Source organism: Oncorhynchus kisutch, linkage group LG30 (assembly GCF_002021735.2).
Source record: "Oncorhynchus kisutch isolate 150728-3 linkage group LG30, Okis_V2, whole genome shotgun sequence".
NCBI classification, from domain to species: Eukaryota; Metazoa; Chordata; class Actinopteri; order Salmoniformes; family Salmonidae; genus Oncorhynchus; species Oncorhynchus kisutch.
Window position 1 is genome coordinate 20,270,275 of NC_034203.2, and position 20,990 is coordinate 20,291,264.

The 20,990-nt window shown below is 42.5% G+C and overlaps 2 protein-coding genes across 3 annotated transcripts in view; one reads left to right on the plus strand and one right to left on the minus strand.

The window, feature by feature from the left end:
* Nucleotides 1-1,117: 1,117 nt before the first annotated feature.
* Nucleotides 1,118-6,952, plus strand: LOC109874909 (uncharacterized protein KIAA0040-like). The gene has a single exon (XM_031810192.1). The coding sequence runs from the start codon at nt 1,226-1,228 to the stop codon at nt 1,544-1,546; it is 321 nt and encodes a 106-aa protein (XP_031666052.1). The 5' UTR covers nt 1,118-1,225; the 3' UTR covers nt 1,547-6,952.
* The window catches only part of LOC109875075 (tenascin-N-like), a 31,777-nt gene continuing 16,117 nt past the window's right edge, over nt 5,331-20,990 (minus strand). The window contains exons 7-16 of one of the 2 annotated variants that reach the window (XM_031810190.1): nt 17,474-17,737; nt 15,624-15,887; nt 14,641-14,904; nt 11,165-11,295; nt 10,577-10,715; nt 10,123-10,274; nt 9,869-9,965; nt 9,558-9,722; nt 9,213-9,376; nt 5,331-8,664 (exon numbers count right to left, since the gene is read on the minus strand). In XM_031810190.1, coding sequence (XP_031666050.1) covers nt 8,539-8,664; nt 9,213-9,376; nt 9,558-9,722; nt 9,869-9,965; nt 10,123-10,274; nt 10,577-10,715; nt 11,165-11,295; nt 14,641-14,904; nt 15,624-15,887; nt 17,474-17,737 — 1,766 coding nt within the window. In that variant the 3' untranslated portion in view covers nt 5,331-8,538. The remainder of the gene's footprint in view (nt 8,665-9,212; nt 9,377-9,557; nt 9,723-9,868; nt 9,966-10,122; nt 10,275-10,576; nt 10,716-11,164; nt 11,296-14,640; nt 14,905-15,623; nt 15,888-17,473; nt 17,738-20,990) is intronic. The other variant, XM_031810191.1, reaches the window with a different exon arrangement.

Below are 20,990 nucleotides of genomic sequence, written 5' to 3' on the forward strand. Positions count from 1 at the left end.
CAAATTCGTTTAGAGGAAATGGGGACCTTAATGTTGACAAACTGCAAGTAGGTACAGCCTTCTTACGTCAACGCTACAAAATAGCAGTTTCCTGTTGAGTGATGCGGGAACGGAAGGGAAACTGACTATGGGTAAACCGATTTCACCTATGGGCTGTGAGACATAAAACATAATGCACAGCCTATTTGCAGTTCAGTTGCAGTCAGATACATTGGGCTTAGAATGTGGAGCAGGCAATAGAGGACAGAGGAAAAACCTGGCCAACATTTTAATATCCATAATCCTAGTCACTGTAAACCTATAAACTAGAGACAGCTACCATTTGACCTCCTGGCTAGCCATAAAGGTTACCGTTCATCCAAGTTGCAGTGGAATGCTACAATCAGTTAATGTTAAAGTCAAAACCATCAAAGCTAGGCTCTGTCCATCATTGCCAATCCCCTCAGAGCTCCATTAGCCGGTACATTTAAATTAGTCCAGAACGAGTGCATTTCCCTCTATGGTGCAATCAGGCAGCCAGAGCCATGACTTTCTCCTCCAACTTTAATGAGAGTAAAGCTGAATAATATACTTGAGCAGGAGAGGGAAGAGGGGGGAGAGAGCGAAGAGGCACCAGGGGGACTGGAGTTCATTCTGCTCACCTTCTTCTCTCTATTTCTCTCCGCAGAAAATCTCTCAGAGCCAGAGGAGAGTGGATTAAAATAGACAGGAGACTTCAGAGGACCTGAGGTAGAATCCCCAAATCCCAAAAGAGGGACACAAACAAACTACTCTGAGAGGCAGACTCCATAGACCTTTCCATCGCAGCAAGGAAAGATCGGAATCATTACAGCAACTGAAGGATTTCAAAGGAAAACGTCCATCTCTCATAAAACAATTAATCTTTGGTCTTCAAACTTTCTTAAATAATGCTTTGGTCTTTCACCCCCAGACAAGGCACTTAAGGAAGGAGGGGAGGATAAAGAGATTCTCCCTGCATCAATGAATTTTACAGTCTCTTGCTATCCTCCCTTGGCATGTGCTACTATATCAGCAACATCTTCACTATCAAGAGTTCACAAGCACCAGTTCAGGGTCAAATCACCATAGAAACAATCCCCTTCCTGGTAACAGCAACACCCTTGGCTGACTAATTCAATAATCTATCCTTGTTTGCTATTGTGGTTGGCTACTTCAATAGATGACCCTCAAAAGGAGTTGCTAAGACACTCACTGTCAGTGAACCATGAAGGAAGACATCTTGGATTTTTTCAGTAACTTGTGGAAGGTGGCCACCACCAAGCATGACCAGGGGATCTACAATACAGTCTGCCTGGTGGTGCTGCTAGCCCTGCCTATGGTGGTGCTCTTCACTTCTCTGGTGGTGTGCTGCCACTGCTGCTGCTGTCGCCGGGCCAACTCCACTGGTTGCTGCGGAGACAGCCCAAGTTCAGACACAGCCAAATCAGACAAAAAGAAGAAGAAGAGTCCCAAAAATGAGGACTTGTGGATCTCGGTCAAAACAGGACCTATGACACAAGACAGGGTTGCCCTGACGATGGTGTAGTAGTCGTGACTGATGTTCAGATAAGGTTTCATTCTTTTGTATTTATATGAAGCTCTTTTTTACTGCAAGGTACAGGTACATAATGCTGGGCAAGGCCAGGCCTTAGCCTTTTAAAGGCCCTAAGCGATATTTGTTTTTAAGTTTTAAAGTTAATTTCCTGCAATTCTACACATTTTGCCATGGGGTGTACAGAAAATGTTTTCGTTTTAAATCACCCTTTTCCAGTTCTACACATTTTGCCATGGCGCAGAAAGAACTTTTGCAATTTTATAACAAATTTCATGCCATTCTACACATTTTGCCATGGGGTAGAGATACATTTTTTGACCGTTTGAAAGCAACTTTCCTGCAATTCGACATATTTTGCCATGATTTAATGATACCTGAGTGACAGTGACGAACAAAATCAACGAGGGCCCCATGGAGGTCAGGGCCCCTAGGCACGTGAACTGCGTGCCCAGTCGGTATTCAGCCATGATTATGCCTGGAGCCGGCACTGGTGTTCAATATGCTCCATAGAAACTCCTGAAAGAGACTAAAAGAGCCAATAATATGTGATTGATTGTGTGTGTGCGTGCATGTATATGTGTGCCTGTGCATATGCACGTACGTGTTACTCTCAAACTCAACTCTGTACCTTGAAGCTAGTTCCACAGCATTTTTTGTATTGTTTCCTTCTAATCACAGACTGATTTAGACCTGAGACACCAGGTGTGTGCAATTACCGATCAGGTAGAACAGAAAACCAGCAGGCTCCAGACCTCAAAGGGTAAGAGTTGAATACCCCTGTGTTAGAGTGTGCACTCAACCAGAAGGTTGAGGACTGCTTTTTATTTCCAATGCTGGAGGCCAGCAATCTAGTATTGTGATTCGATTAGAAAGATCATGTTTTTTATAGGTTAGACCATTTCAAGTTCAAAGCACTTGCAGTTATTGCACTTACAATGTGAACAATGTGAACTTATGTAACTACTTTGAAATCTTTTGCTGTATCTGCTATATCCACTAAATGGAGATCTCAATTCCATTCATGAGTTGACTATCAATCGCTGAATTTAATAGAACAAAGTGAAGCACTGAGATCTTTCATTTACATTCCCGTAGAGTATGCTAAAGCTCAGTATTGTTGATGAATGAGTGTTTCTACCCAACAGTTCCATGTGTTACGTTACCTTATGCTCACATTGCCATGTGTACTGTCTTGCACTGTCCCTATTGGTTCATAAAATCATTATGCGTTATTATTATTATCTCCAGGCTCTCAGACTTTGGGGTGCTAAGTGAATCCTTCTTACATCTTTATCCCTCAGTGCCAATAGCCATCATTTCACATGTAGTGATATTTACTGGCATATCATAGTTGAGGTACTATGCCGTCATTCAGTATTTTCTACACCATTGTGTTGATAAAATATAAGTTGTGTGCATATGGGGCATTGTGTGCTAAATGCACACATTTTGGCGTGGCAGGTAGCCTAGAGGTTAGAGTGTTGGGCCAGTAACCGAAAGGTTGCTAGATCAAATCCCTGACCTGACAAGGTAGAAATATGTTGTTCTGCCCCTGAACAAGGCAGTTAACCCACTGTTCCTAGGCTGTCATTGTAAATAAGAGTTTGTTCTTAACTGACTTGCCTAGTTAAATAAAATAAAAATGTATGCAAATAGAAGTTTATAATTGATTTACAAATCCGGTGACAAATCAGTTTCATTTGTTTTGTTTTTTATTATCCCTGTTTTAAGATCCATATTTTGTGCCTAATAGGCTTCTGTATTAGTTATTCACTAATCTTTGATCGAGCCAAATTATGCATTAGAACATACAGGTAACTGACAAAATAAAGGAAACACCAACATAAATAGGGCGTTGGGCCACCACAAGCAGCAAGAACAGTTTCAAGGTGCTGTGGCATAGATTCTACAGTCTGGAACTCCATTGGAGGGACACAACACCGTTTTCCCACAATAAATTCTATAATTTGGTGTTTTGTTCATTGTGGTGGAAAACTCTGTCTCAGGCATGATCTGGTGAATGAGGCATGCATGCATGCACGCACACACACACACACACACACACACACACACACACACACACACACACACACACACACACACACACACACACACACACACACACACACACACACACACACACTTTAAACCCCCCTAAGCTCCTTTGAGACCCCTCTTTCAAAGTCAATGAGATTTCTTCTTCTAGTCATGCCAAAACAATGGGAAACTGGGCATTTTACATATGACCCTAAGCATGATGGGATGTTAACTGCTTAATTAACTCAGGAACCACACCTGCGTAAAAGTACTTGCTTTCAATATAATTGGTATCACTCATGCAGGGCTATATTCCAACAGATCCGATTTAGCCGACATCCAGATAGCGGTTGTTTTGACGTGTCAGAGGTGGAACTGTGTTACAGCTGTCAAATCCACAAGCGGCTCCTGGCATTATAGCCTACCTAAAGGGGACATTGCCATTGACTGCACGGAGTCGCATTAAGATAAATCTCCTGCAGCCTTGTTTACAGGTTTGAACACTGGAATGTGAGATGTAATCTACACCTCGATTAGGCTGATAGAAATCCTCATTACTTTAATGATTTTTGATTTGAACATCATTATTTCTGTATAGCCTACACTCTCCTTTTGAACTTTTAATGCAAGGGTGATTGATGGGTTACAATGATCAAGAGCAGCTGCTCTCCAATTTGACAGCTCCAACGCAGTGACACCTTCGACACCGCCAGAACATCAGTTATGTGGGGGGCGGCTACCGCCAGTTAATGCTCGATCTGATTGAGTCTAGGCCTTACTCAAGTGTTTCCTTTATTTTGTCAGTTACCTATATATTCTGTCTGTTTGTCATCACACAAGAAATCGCTGAGGTGATACATTTTCGAGTTATGAGCTCAGGCCACACTGGCGGCTGCGTGAATCATTTATCCTGTCATTTGATTTTACAAAACAGCTGGAGAAAAGAGGGACAAAATAACGTATTTTTGTAGCTTTGTTGATTCTTTGTTGGTTGGTTCATGTGTGGTTCACAATAGATGTGTTTAGAAGATTTCTGTTATCTTGTTTGTTGCATAAATTGACTTCATCCCTAGAGAACTTGGGCAAATGTATCATAATTTAATCCTATATTTGGTAACCAACATAAAGCATTAGCATCCACACACTCTGGATGTTTGTTGTTATTTCAAACTGATGTAGTGATAGTCTGGTTCTGGAGCAGTGACTAGCCAATTCTATGTGTCGAGATAATGATTTGGGGGTTTCCTACTCTCTGTCAGACATGCCGTGTTGCTGAGTTCTACAGCTCTGACAGGCCTAGACATTCAGAGGCAGAGCACAGACATTCAGTGGAAAGTCTATGTGGGCTGATGGCAGTTTGTCTGCCATGACACAACCCACCAACCCCAGCAGTACTCCACTTCTAAACAAAACAAGTCTTGTTTGAATACTACACTACCACTCATGGAAAAATTACATCAACCCTTTCCTTAGCCTCACACACACTTCAATGGAGATTCAGCCTATGCTCATGGGTAGGTACTCTGTTGTATGAAAGCCTGTTTGTCAGATGCCACTTTGGAATCTGAGCACCAAACTTGAGCTCATGTTGAACTTGTTCTCTGTGAGTGAGGTAAATAGCCACAGACTCAAAACACTGCTGCATGTATACTCAAAAGTGTTGGGATGACAAAATAAGCATATGTTAATTGACAATTGAAGTAACCTTTGAAGCAAGAATAAGCGCATAAAGGAGTCATTCTCAGGGTAAAACTGTTTTACTTATTTTTTCTACAGGAGATTACATGTGTCTAACTGGATAAAAATGTGTGAAGAATTGTGTGTGAGGCATTTCCTTCCCTTTCCATCCCTATTACATTCATCTCAGCATTAAAGACATGCTACGCTACTTTGCCGACTAAGAAAGTATTTTTTAATAACCTCCCACTTTGGGCTGGATGTGTGAATGTGTAGTTCATACATGTATAATCTAAGAGCAGAATACTGTCTTACCTCAATTATTCACAATTCCTAATTTCAAAGTGACTGGTTTCTTGAACCTGTGCCGCACCATTTCCCCTATATTTCCCCCACGTCGACAGCCCCCTAGAAATTAGAGTTCTAGCCAATGAGTTTCAGCCCCTCGCATTTGTGTATTTCTAGCAAGAGACCTGCCCTTCATTATCTAATGAGGTTGCAGGGCGGGCCCAACAGCTCATTGGACACAGCAGAGAGAGAGAGAGAGAGAGAGAGAGAGCAATGATGTGGTCCACATATCTGCACATATGTGGCGTACAGTAGTACGCAATTGTCGGGGACCACTTTTGGCTCGTGAGTGTTACTTTCAGACTAGTGGCTGAAAAGTATTAGAGAATCTCTTTAAGAGCTCATTTGCCCCGCAGTGCTGTTATAGGAACCAATCTTCTTTATAGTAATTTGCAATCAATGTGGTTCAAATAGCTATTGCATCAATTGGCTCCTGTGAGACATTTCAAAAGCTCAGCTAGAATATTCCACAGTAGGCCCCATCCTCTTCTTCCTTCTTTTTCATTCTCGCTTAACTTTGTGAATATCTTTCTTGCATTGTTATTCACACAGTCCAATGTGTGAAATCATTCCTCAGCAGTAAATTGAAACGACAGCTGAGAAACCAGGGGAAGTTGAGAAACCTCAACTTTTGGTATGATACACAACTCAAGTGTAGGTTATCCTAGACTGTGTCTGTCAAAGAGAAAACCATAGTCATTCAACTCAAAAAGGACATAAATAGGGACCATTTTCAAATGTCCTGTCAAGATCAGGTTACCTGTGAGGTTATGTCACAAAGTGATATGAATGGTAAAAAGCAAAAGGAAACTGCAAATCTGCTATTCTGTTTTTCTGGTATATCTAACCTTTTCTGCAAATCTAACCCTGTTTCTGGGAAAGAGATGGTGAAAATCAAACGTGTTCTACTTCGTTCCTCTTCAAGTATGAATTTAATTAGTTGATTAACATCAACTGCATCTTTTTGATAAACACTGTGTGAAGTCATGTCCCATTCAAATAGCACTCTCTGTCACTGCAGGCATAGATGCTACTGTGTCACGCCCTGACATTAGAGATCCTTATTATTTTCTATGATTGGTTAGGTCAGGGTGTGACTCGGGTGGGAAAGTCTATGTTTTCTATTTCTTTGGTTTTTGCTGAGTGTGGTTCCCAATCAGAGGCAGCTGTTTATCGTTGTCTCTGATTGGGGATCATATATAAGTTGTCATTTTCCTTTTGGATTTTGTGGGGTCTTTGTTTTCTCTTTAGTGTCTGTTACCTGACAGAACTGGGCGCTTTCGGTTTGTTATTTTGGTTGAGTGTTTTTTGGATAATAAAATCGTGAACACTTTCCACGCTGAGCTTTGGTCCACTCCTTTCGACGAGAGCCGTTACATAGTGCTAAAAAGGACTTCAATATAACACAGCAACTGGGTCATTCCACCAATTCGTTGCCTTTTGAGAAATGTATAAGAAAAAAAAGAAAGAAAGAAAAAAGTTTGATTTCACTTAACTTTAACATTTTGTTATTTAACATTCAACTTCATGAAAATCATGTTTTCTCATCTCAAATGACTATAGTAAATGTCTATTAAGTGTGAAATAAAGTAACAGAGATGGCCATAACAGGGCTGACAATTTCTTCTGAAGTCAGCCATAAATCCCCCTGTGACAGGAGGAATGGAAGTATGTTGTGTGCAACAGGCAGTGGCAATTGGATACAAGCTTCACCAAAAAATGAACTTGTTGAAACATTTATAGCCTGTCAATCTATGGGTAAAAAGGTTGACATGTTATGCTTGAAACCACAAAACACCAGAAAATGGCAAATAAAAGCTTGTACTCTATGATTTGACTATTAGATATTCAATGTTTCTTTTGCAAAACATATTTAAAAAGGAATAGTTTCACCATGTTCAGTTCACATAAGTGTTGACCTTAAAACGAGGGACAGATGTAAATTAATCACTAATCACATGAAATACATAATAGTCTTCAGAAATGACTGTCATAGCAACACTTTAAGTATGGCTTTTCAATGATGGTAAAACTTGGAGACATTTTGGGTTCAAGTCGGTTAAAATCTTCCTAGAAGTGATTCAGGGTTGATGGAGGGACATGTCAAAATGCTGAATTTTGGCATTTTAGCAAGCCTATATTCATTTTAGGAATCCGATTGATTGAATTCTCAATGTGGTCTATATTAAAGGGCACTTCATTTAATATAGCAGGCTTTTAATTTCTACTTAAAATATCAAAGGGACCCAAAAGGCACTCTTCGTGGAACGACACAATTACAATACACACTTGAAAATACAATCTTACAAAGGAGCATGTCATCCATTTCTTATGCAAAACATCTGAAATGTGAAATGTGAAATGTAGCTAACTCTGTAGGCTGGGTAGGCCAGAGACCAGAACTTAGAACAGAGAGTCAGGGTCTATGCTATGTTATGAATGTGAACAAGAGCAGTATAACTATTCTAAAAACACGGTATCATTGGGTAATCTAACTGATTATGCATAATAGGAGCAGACAGTGTTATGAATATGGTGACTGTTTTATGCCATGGAGCCAGCCTATAAAATGTAATCATATACAGTACAATAGGACAGAGGTCATTTGCTAAGAATCTACGTCTGCGAGGAATGCCGCTTTAGGACAGAGCCAAGATACGAAATCCTTTTACTTTGCCCATGTGATAACACTATACAGTGAAAGTTGCAGTTCACTTGTTCATAATATATATGAAATAAACCAATATAATACAAATATCCTATGAAAAATAAAGACGTTTATGGCTGCAGCCATATGATATGTTAAAGTAAAGTAAGTTACAATAATCTTGAGATAGATTGATGTTCCTGGTTTGAGGTTCTAGCTACTTTGCCTGGTTTGTAAGGAGGTTCCCATTGACTGCTTTAGTTCATCAGAGGGACTATTTTCTGGGAGCTGTACTGCTTCTAAGCGACCTCCTCTTCCTGGCAGTGCCCACAGGCCGAATCTTCATCTCAGTGAAATCAAGAGACATCAGGTGACCCTTCCATGGCTCCCAGTTCACACCCTGGTAGAGGTTAGAAAGAGAGACAGGACAACACATTAGCCACAGTCAGCCAGATGTTTCATGATACTAGTAACTGCTTCACACTGAAGAGGATTTCATACTGTCTCATATCTATCAAAATAAGGTCAAATATAGAATGATCCAGAATTAAACTTCTATCAAGTTCTATCTGTGCCAGTGATGTCTTCATCAATACTGACACAAACGTATTATGCATCTCGTTAAGAGAGGCATGGTATAACTTGATATGACAAAACAATTTCCTCCCAATTCCTCTCAATGTTCTTCATGCAGACACAAAACAGTTCTTGTTAGGCTCCCTGAGAATGAAAGTTAGCTATAAACACCTGCTATTTATAAGGCTTTTTGAGAAAAGTGTATCTTTATGGAAGCTGATAAATCTAGGACAGCCATTTCACACTAAGAATAGAAAACCCCTACCAGACGCTCACGTGCAACTACCATGGATTCTGTATTATGCTATCAGCGCCATCTGCTTGTACGATCTTGCACTACAACCCCAAAAAACTATGCCACACAAGTCTTACCATGCTGTGTCTGTTGTCTCCGAATTTGCCGTTGAGGTTGGCAAGGTGACAGTTTTTGTACCACCATGCACCACGATGTGTCAGGGCACAGTTACCAAGAGCAATGTCATTGTCATTGTCAACCGTGGAGAAGGGGCGACCTTGATGGTAGCTCATGGCATCGCCTGGAAAACAATCATATACCAGATTCACAGCATCCATTGTGAAAATTCTATTCATTACAGTCACAGCTGTGTGGTAATTGGTTATGCGTGTGGGTTGGAGCCCTGAGTTTGTTTAATGTGTGGAATATTTATGCTTGTATTCCTCAACAAATTGTTAGAAAGATACAAAGAGATGGTCCACCTGCTGTTCCACTGTATTCACCGATGGTCAGCTTGAACTTCTGCTTAGCCGGGGCTATCTTGAAGTTGTCATAGACAGCATAGGCCTTCTCTGAACCCACACCAAGGTCCACTCGCAGCTCGTACTGCGTGGGAGTATTGGTCAGCTCATAGATATTGTCCAGACCTGTGGGTTAGAGTAAGAGAACTTTGAGGACTTATTACATTTACATCATCATTATCGTCAATATCAATTCCATGAGAGGAACTCCTAGGGACATAACAGTCCTATTGAGATGCAGGAGATGAAAAGGATGTTTATACAGTACTAACCAAGCCAAAATTCATCAGTCATGTTCCCAAAACCAGCCATGTACTGTCTCCAGCGCTTCATGAAGTCCATCTGTCCATTGTTGCGTCTCTGGAACACCTGGGGAGTGATGTACTGTAGATCTCAGTCTCTGCTCACACACAAATTTGATTGATAGTTTGATTGACCACTTAAATCGATGGTCCATCTATCCAGACCGTTTTTTTCATTCAGTCATCAATACCATCAATCAAAATGTACTTTAGCTTGAGCGTACCACCCATCCACCGCCATCAGTGTCCATGTCACAGTACACCTCCATGGGCTTGGTGCGATCACTGTTGACGTAAATGGTGTAGATTCCACTTGCCACGTTACCATTCTTCTTAATCTGAGTACAGTCCATGGGGAATGGGTACAACAAACCCACTGTGAAGGATACAAGTGCAATGATGCCAGTAAACTATAACGTTATGGGGTTCAGGGGGGAAAAAAATATGTAACGATGTGTCAAGTAATTTACTCTGATATAGCAGCAAGCTAATTGCCCTGAAAGTTGGCTTTCAGTTATATTTCACAAGTGACCAATTAATTGTAAGATGAGAAAGAAATGAAACATTACTAATCAAATTGAAATTATAGCACAAGAGTGTAGTGAAATGCTAACGTCTCACCACACTGTGTCAGACTAGTCTGGTGTGTGGTAGATGATCATAGAGGGCACAGTGTACCTGTTTTGAATGTGATCTCTATCACTCTGCTCCTCTTTGGTCCTCTGTAAGCAAGGAGGGTAACAATGTAGTTCTTTCCTTTCTCCAGGTCCGACATGGCAAAGCTGCTCTCTCCTGCCCTCAGCTTCTTCTCCACAGCCTATTCAGAACACAGTGGAATTGCAATCATTCACTGAGACAAGGAAGAGTCACTGACACAGAACTAAAGACCACTGACGTTGGTTTTTACAAATGTTTCGCCACTAGAGGTCAGGGGTATAACACTGAGAATACTTGTATTTTGTACACGATGCACACCAACAGTAACTTTGTCGATTAAGGCAGCTCCCCGCACCTCTCTGATTCAGAGGGGTTTTGTTAAATGCGGAAGACACATTTCAGTTTAAGGCATTCAACTGATTAGGTATCCCACTTTCCCTTTCCTTTCCCTTTCATATAGGATGAAATTAAATTGTGATCTCCAATACCGAAAGCTACGGAAAAAGCACAACTGGCTAATATAATAGGTTTCTATAGCTACATACATATATCATGACATTGCATATTTCCATGCCCACAACTAGAGTGTGTGTTACTGAGAATTAGTACCTTCAAACTGCCATCCTCAGCTCTCAATGTGAGGATGTAGCCATCGATTCTGGCTAAGGGAGCAGTCCAGGTCAGGGTAGCTACATTCAGTTTAACATCCGATGCTTTCAGGTTTTTTGGTGCGTCAATTTCTATGGAGAGAACATCCCAAAACAGAAGCCATTTAGTCAAATGGAATGCATGAATGAAAATGTCCAGATGCAGTAATTGGATGGCAAAATAAGAATATGACAGCTGATGAAGTACTATTTATCATGCCTTACATTCCTCCATCTCTATTCTCCAATAAATGTCACTGTTTGTATCTCATATTGAGCAGATCCTTGAACTGTTGGTTTGGGTTGACCAGAATTCCACTAAGAGCGAAGGAACCTGACAGCTCCTCAAAGATGATTATGCCTCCACACAGGATGTCCTAGCCTTGTCTGAATCCTGGCGTAGGAAGGCCATCAAAAACCCTGAAATGTCCATCCCTAACTATCCATCCCCAACATTTCCTGACAAGATAGAACTGCAATCTACTGCAGAGATAGCCTGCAGAGTTCTGTCTTACTATCCAGGTCTGTGCCCAAACAATTTGAGCTTCTACTTTAAAAAAAACACCTTTCCAGAAACAAGTCTCTCACCGTTGCCGCTTGCTATAGACCACCTTCTGCCCCCAGCTGTTCCCTGGACACCATATGTGAACTGATTGCTCCCCATCTATCTTCAGAGCTCGTGCTGCTTAACACCCCGGCCATCCTACAATCTAAGCTTGATGCCTTCAATCTCACACAAATGATCAATGAACCTACCAGGTACAACCCCAAATCTGTAAACACGGGCACCCTCATAGATATAATCCTAACCAACCTGCCCTCCGTATACACCTCTGCTGTCTTCAACCAGGATCTCAGCGATCACTGCCTCATTGGCTGCGTCCTTAATGGGTCTGTGGTCAAACGACCACCCCTCATCACTGTCAAACGCTCCCTAAAACACTTCAGCAAGCAGTTCTTTCTAATTAACCTGGCCCGGGTATCCTGGAAGGATACTGACCTCATTCCGTCAGTAGAGGATGCCTGGTTATTCTTTAAAAGGGCTTTCCTCACCATCTTAAATAAGCATGCCACATAAAATTTAGAACCAGGAACAGATATAGCCCTTGGATCACCCCCGACCTGACTGCCCTTAGCATCGAATAGCCCCAGCGATATGCAACTTTTCAGGGAAGTGAGGAAAGAATATACACAGGCAGTTAGGAAAGCAAAGGCTAGCTTTTTCAAACAGAGATTTGCATCCTGTAGCACAAACTCTAAAAAGTTCTGGGACACTGTGAAGTCCATGGAGAATAAGACCACCTCCTCCCAGCTGCCCACTGCACTGAGGCTAGGAAACACTGTCACCACCAATAAATCCAGGATAATTGAGAATTTCAATAAGCATTTTTCTATGCTAGGCCATGCTTTCCACCTGGCTAACCCTACCTCGGTCAACAGCCCTGCACCCCCTACAGCAACTCGCCCAAGCCTACCCCATTTCTCCTTCACCCAAATCCAGATAGCTGATGTTCTGAAAGAGCTGCAGAATCTGGACCCCTACAAATAAGCCGGGATAGACAATCTGGACCCTCTCTTTCTTTGAGAAAGCGTGTTCAGTCTCTTTTTCGTACCGTCGGAGATCCCCAAAGATTGGAAAGCTGCAGTGGATATCCCCTTCATCAAAGGGGGCGACACACTAGACCCAAACTGCTACAGACCTATAACTATCCTACCCTGCCTTTCTAAGGTCTTCGAAAGCCAAGTTAACAAACAGATCATTGACCATTTCAAATCCCACCGTACCTTCTCCACTATGCATTCTGGTTTCCGAGCTGGTCATGGGTGCACCTCAGCCATGCTCAAGGTCCTAAATGATATCATATCCGCCATCAATAAGAGACAATACTGTGCAGTTGTATTCATCGACCTGGCCAAGGCTTTTGACTCACCACATTCTTATTGGCAGACTCAACAGCCTTGGTTTCTCAAATGACTGCCTTGCCTGGGTCACCAACTCCATCTCAGACCGAGTTCATTGTGTCAAATCGGAGGGTCTGTTGTCAGGACCTCTGGCAGTCTCTATGGGAGTGCCACAGGGTTCAATTCTCGGGCCGACTCTTTTCTCTGTATACATAAATGATGTCGCTCTTGCTGCTGGTGAGTCTCTGGTCCACTTCTACGCAAATGACACCATTCTGTATACTTCTGGCCCTTCTTTGGACACTGTTAACTAACCTCCAGACGAGCCTCAATGCCGTACAACTCTCCTTCCGTGGCCTCCAACTGCTCTTAAAGGTAAGTAAAACTAAATGCATGCTCTTCAACCGATCGCTGCCCACACCTGCCTGCACTTCCAGCATCACTACTTTGGACGGTTCTGACTTAGAATATGTGGACAACTACAAATACCTAGGTGTCTGGCTAGACTGTAAACTCTCTTTCCAGACTCACATTAAGCATCTCCAATCCAAAATTGTATCTAGAATCTGCTTCCTATTTCACACCAAAGCATCCTTCACTCATGCTGCCAAACATACCCTCGTAAAACTGACTCTGCTGTCGATCCTTAACTTCGATGATGTCATTTACAAAATAGCCTCCAACACTCTACTCAGCAAATTGGATGCCGTCTATCACAGTGTCAACCGTTTTGTCACCAAAGCCCCATATACTACCCACCACTGCGACCTGTATGCTCTCATTGGGTGGCCCTCGCTTCATTTGTTCGCCAAACCCACTGGCTCCAGGTCATCTAAAAATATTTGCTAGGTAAAGCTCCGCCTTATCTCAGCTCACTGGTCACCATAGCAGCACCCACCCGTAGCACGCGCTCCAGCAGGTATATTTCACTGATCACCCCCAAAGCCAATTCCTCCTTTGGCCGCCTTTCCTTACAGTTCTCTGCTGCCAATGACTGGATTGAATTGCAAAAATCACTGAAGCTGGAGACTCAAATGTCCCTCACTAACTTTAAGCACCAGCTGTCAGAGCAGCTCACAGATCACTGCACCTGTACATAGCCCATCTGTAAATAGCCCATCAGACTACTTCATCCCCGTACTGTTATTTTTTTCTACTTGCACATGAATCTTCTGCACATCTATCACCCCAGTGTTTAATTGCTAAATTCTTATTATTTTGCCACTACGGCCTATTTATTGCCTTACCGCCCTTATCTTACCTCATTTGCATACACTGTATATAGACTTTTTCTATTGTGTTATTGACTGTATGTTTGTTTATACAACTCTGTATGTCACACTGCTTTGCTTTATCTTGGCCAGGTCGCAGTTGTAAATGAGAACTAGCCTATGAGAACTATCCTAAATGAGAACTAGCCTATCTGGTTAAATAAAGGTGAAAAACAAAAACACCATAACCTCTTGTTCAGAAATGACTATCACTCTCATTGGACAATGAATGTGTGGGATTATCATGAAAATACAGATAGAAAACCTGTCTCAGCTTCTGTGGAGCTCTTCCTGCTGACCCGGGAGCCCTTGACAGCCCAGATGTAGACTGTGTAGATGACTCCAGGCCTCAGCCCAGTCAGCCTGTAGGAGGTGCTGTCTGCCCCAACAGGGATCTCCCCACTGGAGCCCTCAGCAGAGCTGTAGCTGATCAGGTAGCCGTCAATGTCCGCTAAAGGTCTGTCCCACGACACATCAGCTGTGTCCTCTGTCACTTCTCTGGTAAAGAGGTTAGTAGGAGCATCCAAATCTGGAGAACCATTAGTAAATGGATTATTACTATACACAGTCTACCATGCATTACATTTTCTTTTCATCTGGGAGATTAAAAGTTGTGTTTCCCAAGAGCGAGATCATTTTCATGTCAGGATTTGTTAAAAAAGCAGCACAAGTATTTTGCATAGAATAATTAACAAACTAATATTGAATTATTGGGGAATTACAACCCAATAGCAATGTTTGTTGGATGTTTTTAGGCCTCAAACGTGATCATCTGTTGAGATAAGTTCACGTTACAGGCCATCCGTTTTGTAGCTGCAGCTATATGGCAAAATTCTAAATTACCTGGGAAAGATTATCCCTATATCATTTCAAGCTTTGCAATGCAAATTTGTTTCAAATTTTTAGGGGGTTGAGGAATATCGCTGGATGTACTCAGTCAATGGTGTGCAGAAAGTGGACTAATCTTGACAGTAAGATATTAAAACATCAGACAAACTTCAATTTTGAAGTCGAATGTATTTTTGAGTATACATATTATTAGAATATATCATTTTCTGTGATGGTCAGTTGTGGAATGACTAAGGATATGTGAGACAACTTTGATTGATTATCTCTTTGCCACTTTTACTGGTAACACTACTTTGTATAGTCCCAGATGAATTATCTAACACAAACACTTCCTATTCTAAGTAACATCCATATCTACAGGGTTTTTCAACACTTTGAATCACAAGACAAGTTAGTGACCTGTCTCAGCGTCAACGAAGCTCTTCCTGCTGACCCGGGAGCCCTTGACAGCCCAGATGTAGACTGTGTAGATGACTCCAGGCCTCAGCCCAGTCAGCCTGTAGGAGGTGCTGTCTGCCCCAACAGGGATCTCCCCACTGGAGCCCTCAGCAGAGCTGTAGCTGATCAGGTAGCCGTCGATTTCAGCCTGGACTTTATCCCATGTTACTGTCGCTGTGTCTTCTGTCACTTCTCTGGTCAACAGGTTAGTAGGAACATCTAGTTCTGGAGAGGTATGAGTGTGAGTTAATTTCAGTAGTTTCAGCACATACTATGTAAGTAGCAGGCACTAAAAGCTAGATGTGTTAGGAACTATGTTAAAGCATATGTTATGTCATTCTACTAGTGCAGAGTTATCACATGAAGATCTTTAACAATGTATTTTTTAATTATCAGTGTTCAATTTAACCTCAATGACTAACCCTATCTTAAAGTGTACCTACCACCACCCTGTTTGTTACCACTTGTTAACACTGGTTTGAGAGCAGAAAGCTCTATGTACCACCTTCCAATAGTCCTGTGTCACAGTTCATCTACGTTTACTGATCCAGTAATCCTAGCCTTCCCCAACCTACCCCCATCCAGTCAGCAGACCAAACATGGGAAACATGGGGAGCCCTGCTTGAATTTCACCACTCTCAGATGTTTGTATCCATGTGGAATCCCGTTGTTTGACTTATGGGACAGGTTAGTGTACTATGTCTGTTTCATTTTCTCACTGAAGCAGGCGTCCATGACAATGCAGCTGTAGGCTTCCAATAGGCTTCCAATGTCCCACACCAACAGTCCCTGAAGGCCAGACGACCAAACCTCACCTACAACCTAATGTAGCATATTGTTTACTTTTGGTATCAATGGGATTGTGGGGGAGGAAATGTATACACTGATACGGAAAGTATAGTACCACTGGGTGTGATATTTCTGCGCTATGAGATCCAAGAGGAGATTTCCTACACAGTGCTTATCTATAGCCTGTATTTCCTGATGGTGGGCGTCAGCTGGTATAGTACTTGAGCCTTCTGTTTTAATGCCATAAACAGCAGTTAAAATGCACTCTCCTCTCTTTCTCTCTCTCTCTCTCTCTCTCTCTCTCTCTCTCTCTCTCTCTCTCTCTCTCTCTCTCTCTCTCTTTCCTTTATGTATAACGTTGATCTCAAGTATTTGATAGTATTTTGCTGACTGGATTGCCAGTAAGTGAAAGTTAAACAAATAGTTATGTGAACCGAGGGGTTATTGAAATGGCCCCACCAAGCCGTTACTGCTTCCTCCTTTTATCCCATCACATTGACACACAAGGGAAGCATATGTTTGGTGTTTCTTTCAAATGAGCAGAATTAAATAAGGAAGGAACCATTTCTAGCTCCCTTAAGCTCTCCTTAAATGTCTCTAAAACATTTCCACAAACATGCTCCACAGCTATAGGCAAAAGAAGTGTCTACCTAATTACTTTAAATAGCTTGCCCAGCACAGGTCTGAGCAAGAGTTTCCCTCTTGGAAAAGATGTAAAGAAGATAAATATTCATAAAAGTGCTGAGGGTGAATGTCTGGCTGGCTGTTTTTTTTGTTGTACCATGTTGTCATTTTGTAAAGTGCATCCCTTTAAAAGTGAAAATATAGCCCTAAGAACTATCCACAAGACCCCAACATTAAAAAATGTCCTCTTGCACAAAGGACCTACATAAAGCATAGGATGAGAAGTTCTCTGCCATTCATCCACAAGCCATCAGGATCAAAGTATAAAGACAGACGTCACTTAAGACTATTTCGAGAACTGAAACAAAAACAAGTCAGGCATTTGGTTAACAGTTTACCTGTCTCAGCTTCTGTGGAGCTCTTCCTGCTGACCCGGGAGCCCTTGACAGCCCATATGTAGACTGTGTAGAGGACTCCAGGCCTCAGCCCAGTCAGCCTGTGTGAGGTGCTGTCTGCCCCAACAGAGATATCCCCACTGGAGCCCTCCGCAGAGCTGTAGGTGATCACGTAGCCGTCAATCTCTGCTTGTACCTTCTGCCATTCCACGGTAGCGGTATCCTCTGTCACTTCTTTGGTCAAGAGGTTAGTAGGATCGTCAAGATCTGTTGACATATTTGAGATGTAGGCAGAGAAGACGTTGTATGAAGAATCACTATTTTCTATAAGGACACTCAGGTATGTGGTTTATAAAACACCATTCAAGCATTCATTTTATCCAAGTCGGTCAAATGATTTTCTGTTGGGCTCTTCACTCCTGTGAGGAGCAGACAGAGACCCTTGGAACAGGCTGGAAAAGGAACGCAGACCCAGCATATACATCTACATTGGCACAATGTTGGCCCAATGCGAGTAAAAATATTGACCATATATAGGTTGCCAATGCGCCTTTGCTCATCAGCTTCACGTTGGTCCCTAAGGCATTTGTGTGGGCAGTTCATATCTGTTGAAGTCAGTCCTTACTTTGCCTGAAATAAGCCAATCTTTTCCCAGCACAGGTCTTCATTTGGCTCCCTGATTTGCATACTGCTACTACCACAGGAGGTTGGTGGCACCTTAAGTGGGGAGGACGGGCTCGTGGTAATGGCTGGAGCAGAATTTATGGAATGGTATCAAATACATCAAACACATGGTTTCCAGGTGTTTTATGCCATTCCATTCGCTCTGTTCCGGACATTATTATGAGCCATCCTCCCTTCAGCTAATTTACAACATAATTCTCTAAAGGTGAATCCTCACTGCAGAAACAATAAACAGCACGTCATGCTGGTCCATGCACATTTTTTCAGTGCATGAAAAAATATTAACAATAATAACTACAGGCCATCTAAGAATTTGGCCAAATAAAAAAATATTTTGAACTTGCATTTCATGATCTGACATAAAGGCAGCCTACGTTTTGGGCTTTACATTGGAGATTTGCTATTTTTTAACATCATGAACGAAGAGCCAAATGCGCCAGCTCACCGAAAAGACACGAAATGCCCATCTCTAATACATAGATTTTTTACAAGAGAAACTATTATCTCATACGGTATGTTATTTAAGTATTTTTTGAGACTTCATCATTGGCTGTAAACAAGATTTTAAAACATGTGGGCATTACACAACAGAACACTTTAACTGGAACCAAATATTTGAATGAGCCCCCACCTCTAGCTGGGACTGGTTTGGGATAGACTGTGTTGGGCTTGGTGTGGGGCTAACCTGTGTCGGCTGGTGTGGGCTTGGAGTGGGCAAGCCCACGCTGGGATAGTCTCTGTTGGGCTGATATGGAATTACTGTGGGCTAGCCCGTGTTGGGCTGGTGTGGGCTTGGTGTGGGCTAGCCTGTGCCCACCTTGCCAACCAGATACCCAGATGGGGCCAATGCTTGCTGGGGCACGCTCTCTCTATGACGAGGAAGTCAATGGGCTTAAGGTCTCAGGGGACAGAGAAGATATATGGCGGATGTGAGCAGACTGACAGGGAGGACCCAGAGAGGAGCACCCAGCAGAGCAGGGTGAGTGAGGGGAATGGAGCTTGCAGCTCTACGGGGGTCAGGGAAGGCAAGCATCAGTGGCATCAGCAGCCAGACAGAGAGAGGAAGTGAGAAGACATGTAAAAGCAATCATCATTTAGGCTATCCCTCTGCGACTCCTCCAAGGTCAGCTCTATGTCACCACGCTATCCGCATCATGAAAACGGATTATTGATGCGTCCAAAGAGAGAGTGCCGGCATCGGGAGGCACTTATAAGGTTTAGCTGCTGTCTTTTTGCCACTGTATGTGGGTACATTGCTTGACAAGCTGACAGGGGTTAATCACAAGAAAATGCAAATGAGTTACACATAGTATCAGTAGCCTCAGAGAAAGGCCTATGTACCGTGTAGGAGTTTAAAATGCAGACAGCCACACGTGCCACAGCTTTCTGATCCTTTCCCATGTTTGGTTGCTCACACTTAAACAGATCAGCACGTTGGTAGGTGTTATGTTTCCGTGGGAAGAGACCACGTTTGGCGAGGCCATGTCGTGATGTATGACGGCTTTGGATAGCTCAAGCTTCTGCTGCCACGGTAGCTGAGTGGGGAGACTACAAAACACCGGTTGCGGTTTACCATGTGGAAAACAGCTTATCCATCAGTAGGCCTCCTTACCATCCTTACAGGCTGGGGAGAAAGCTGCTAGTAGTTTGTTCCCATTCACAAGCTTTATTTAAACGGACAATGACAGCAGAAAGTCTAGTGCTCGAGGAGCCAGAAGGGTGCAATTCGTCCCATGTGGGTCAGTCTGTACGTGAGTCCATCCACACTGCAATTAGGTGGCAGGAGAGATTAGTAACTTCAGTGCCTCAGACTAACTCTGAAAGATGCCAGAGTACTCCTCCACCCACATCACTGACTGCAGCCCAACTGTACTGCACAGCTCCACATGGCCTTAGAGTCCAGGGACCATGATGAAGACTAAACACTTTCCCTGACTTTCACCTAGCCATGCATCTGCTTCTAGTTATATGGCCGCTCCTGTGTAAACCTTATTGAATCTGATGCGGTAGCACCAGTAGACTACTATGTTGTGTTTATGAGCCTTACAATCCTCTGGCAGGTTACTGTGACAGGTAGCAATTCTGTTGATTTTGGCTTGTCCCGAATGCTTTCAGGTTGCTACAATTTATCTCTCCTTACTGAGCCCTGGCAACAATACTGACGCAGGAACTGTGCACACGTTACAAGGTCTAACGTCGTAGTCCACCGTTTCATTGTCTATGAAATAAGGATTTATGATTTATGACAGGAGAAGAGAGACATTTGTTTCACAAAATACTATAATGCCATTCAATAAAAGAAGAATGCATTCTAGCTGATTTTCACAGTAAATAAATAGCAGATCTTTCCTGAAAGAGAGAGGAATTGAAAAGCCATTTCCCCCTCTTGTTGTAAGTGGACCGGCCACTTGTGAGAAAATGTTCTGTAATGTATAACTTGCTGAGAGGAAGGAACAAAGCTCCTCTAATTGAGGCTTACATAATGTGAGCTGTCAGGGGTGGCCCCAAAGGATACAGTTTCATACTCTGTACGGTTATTAGGAGGCTCATATACTCACAGACAGTCACAATAAACTGCCTCTATGTGATTGCTATTATGTTCGAATTTTCCTATTTTTCTATCGCGTGTGTGACCATATCGCTCTGAGGAGAACAAACTGGGCAGTAGCAACAATAGGTGACCTTTTAAAAGTTCCCGGCCCACACACTCATCTTGAAACAATTCTACGCCTATCTAAGGGAACTCTGGAGTTCCAACTTCCAAAATCACTATAAGCCTTTCGTGCAACTCCTCAAGTAAAGGTTTCCGTGGTGGAAGTTGAGACAGGCCACCTTG

Excerpts from the sequence above, each read along its gene's own strand:
- LOC109874909 (XM_031810192.1), top strand. The coding sequence starts at position 1,226 with ATGAAGGAAGACATCTTGGATTTTTTCAGTAACTTGTGGAAGGTGGCC.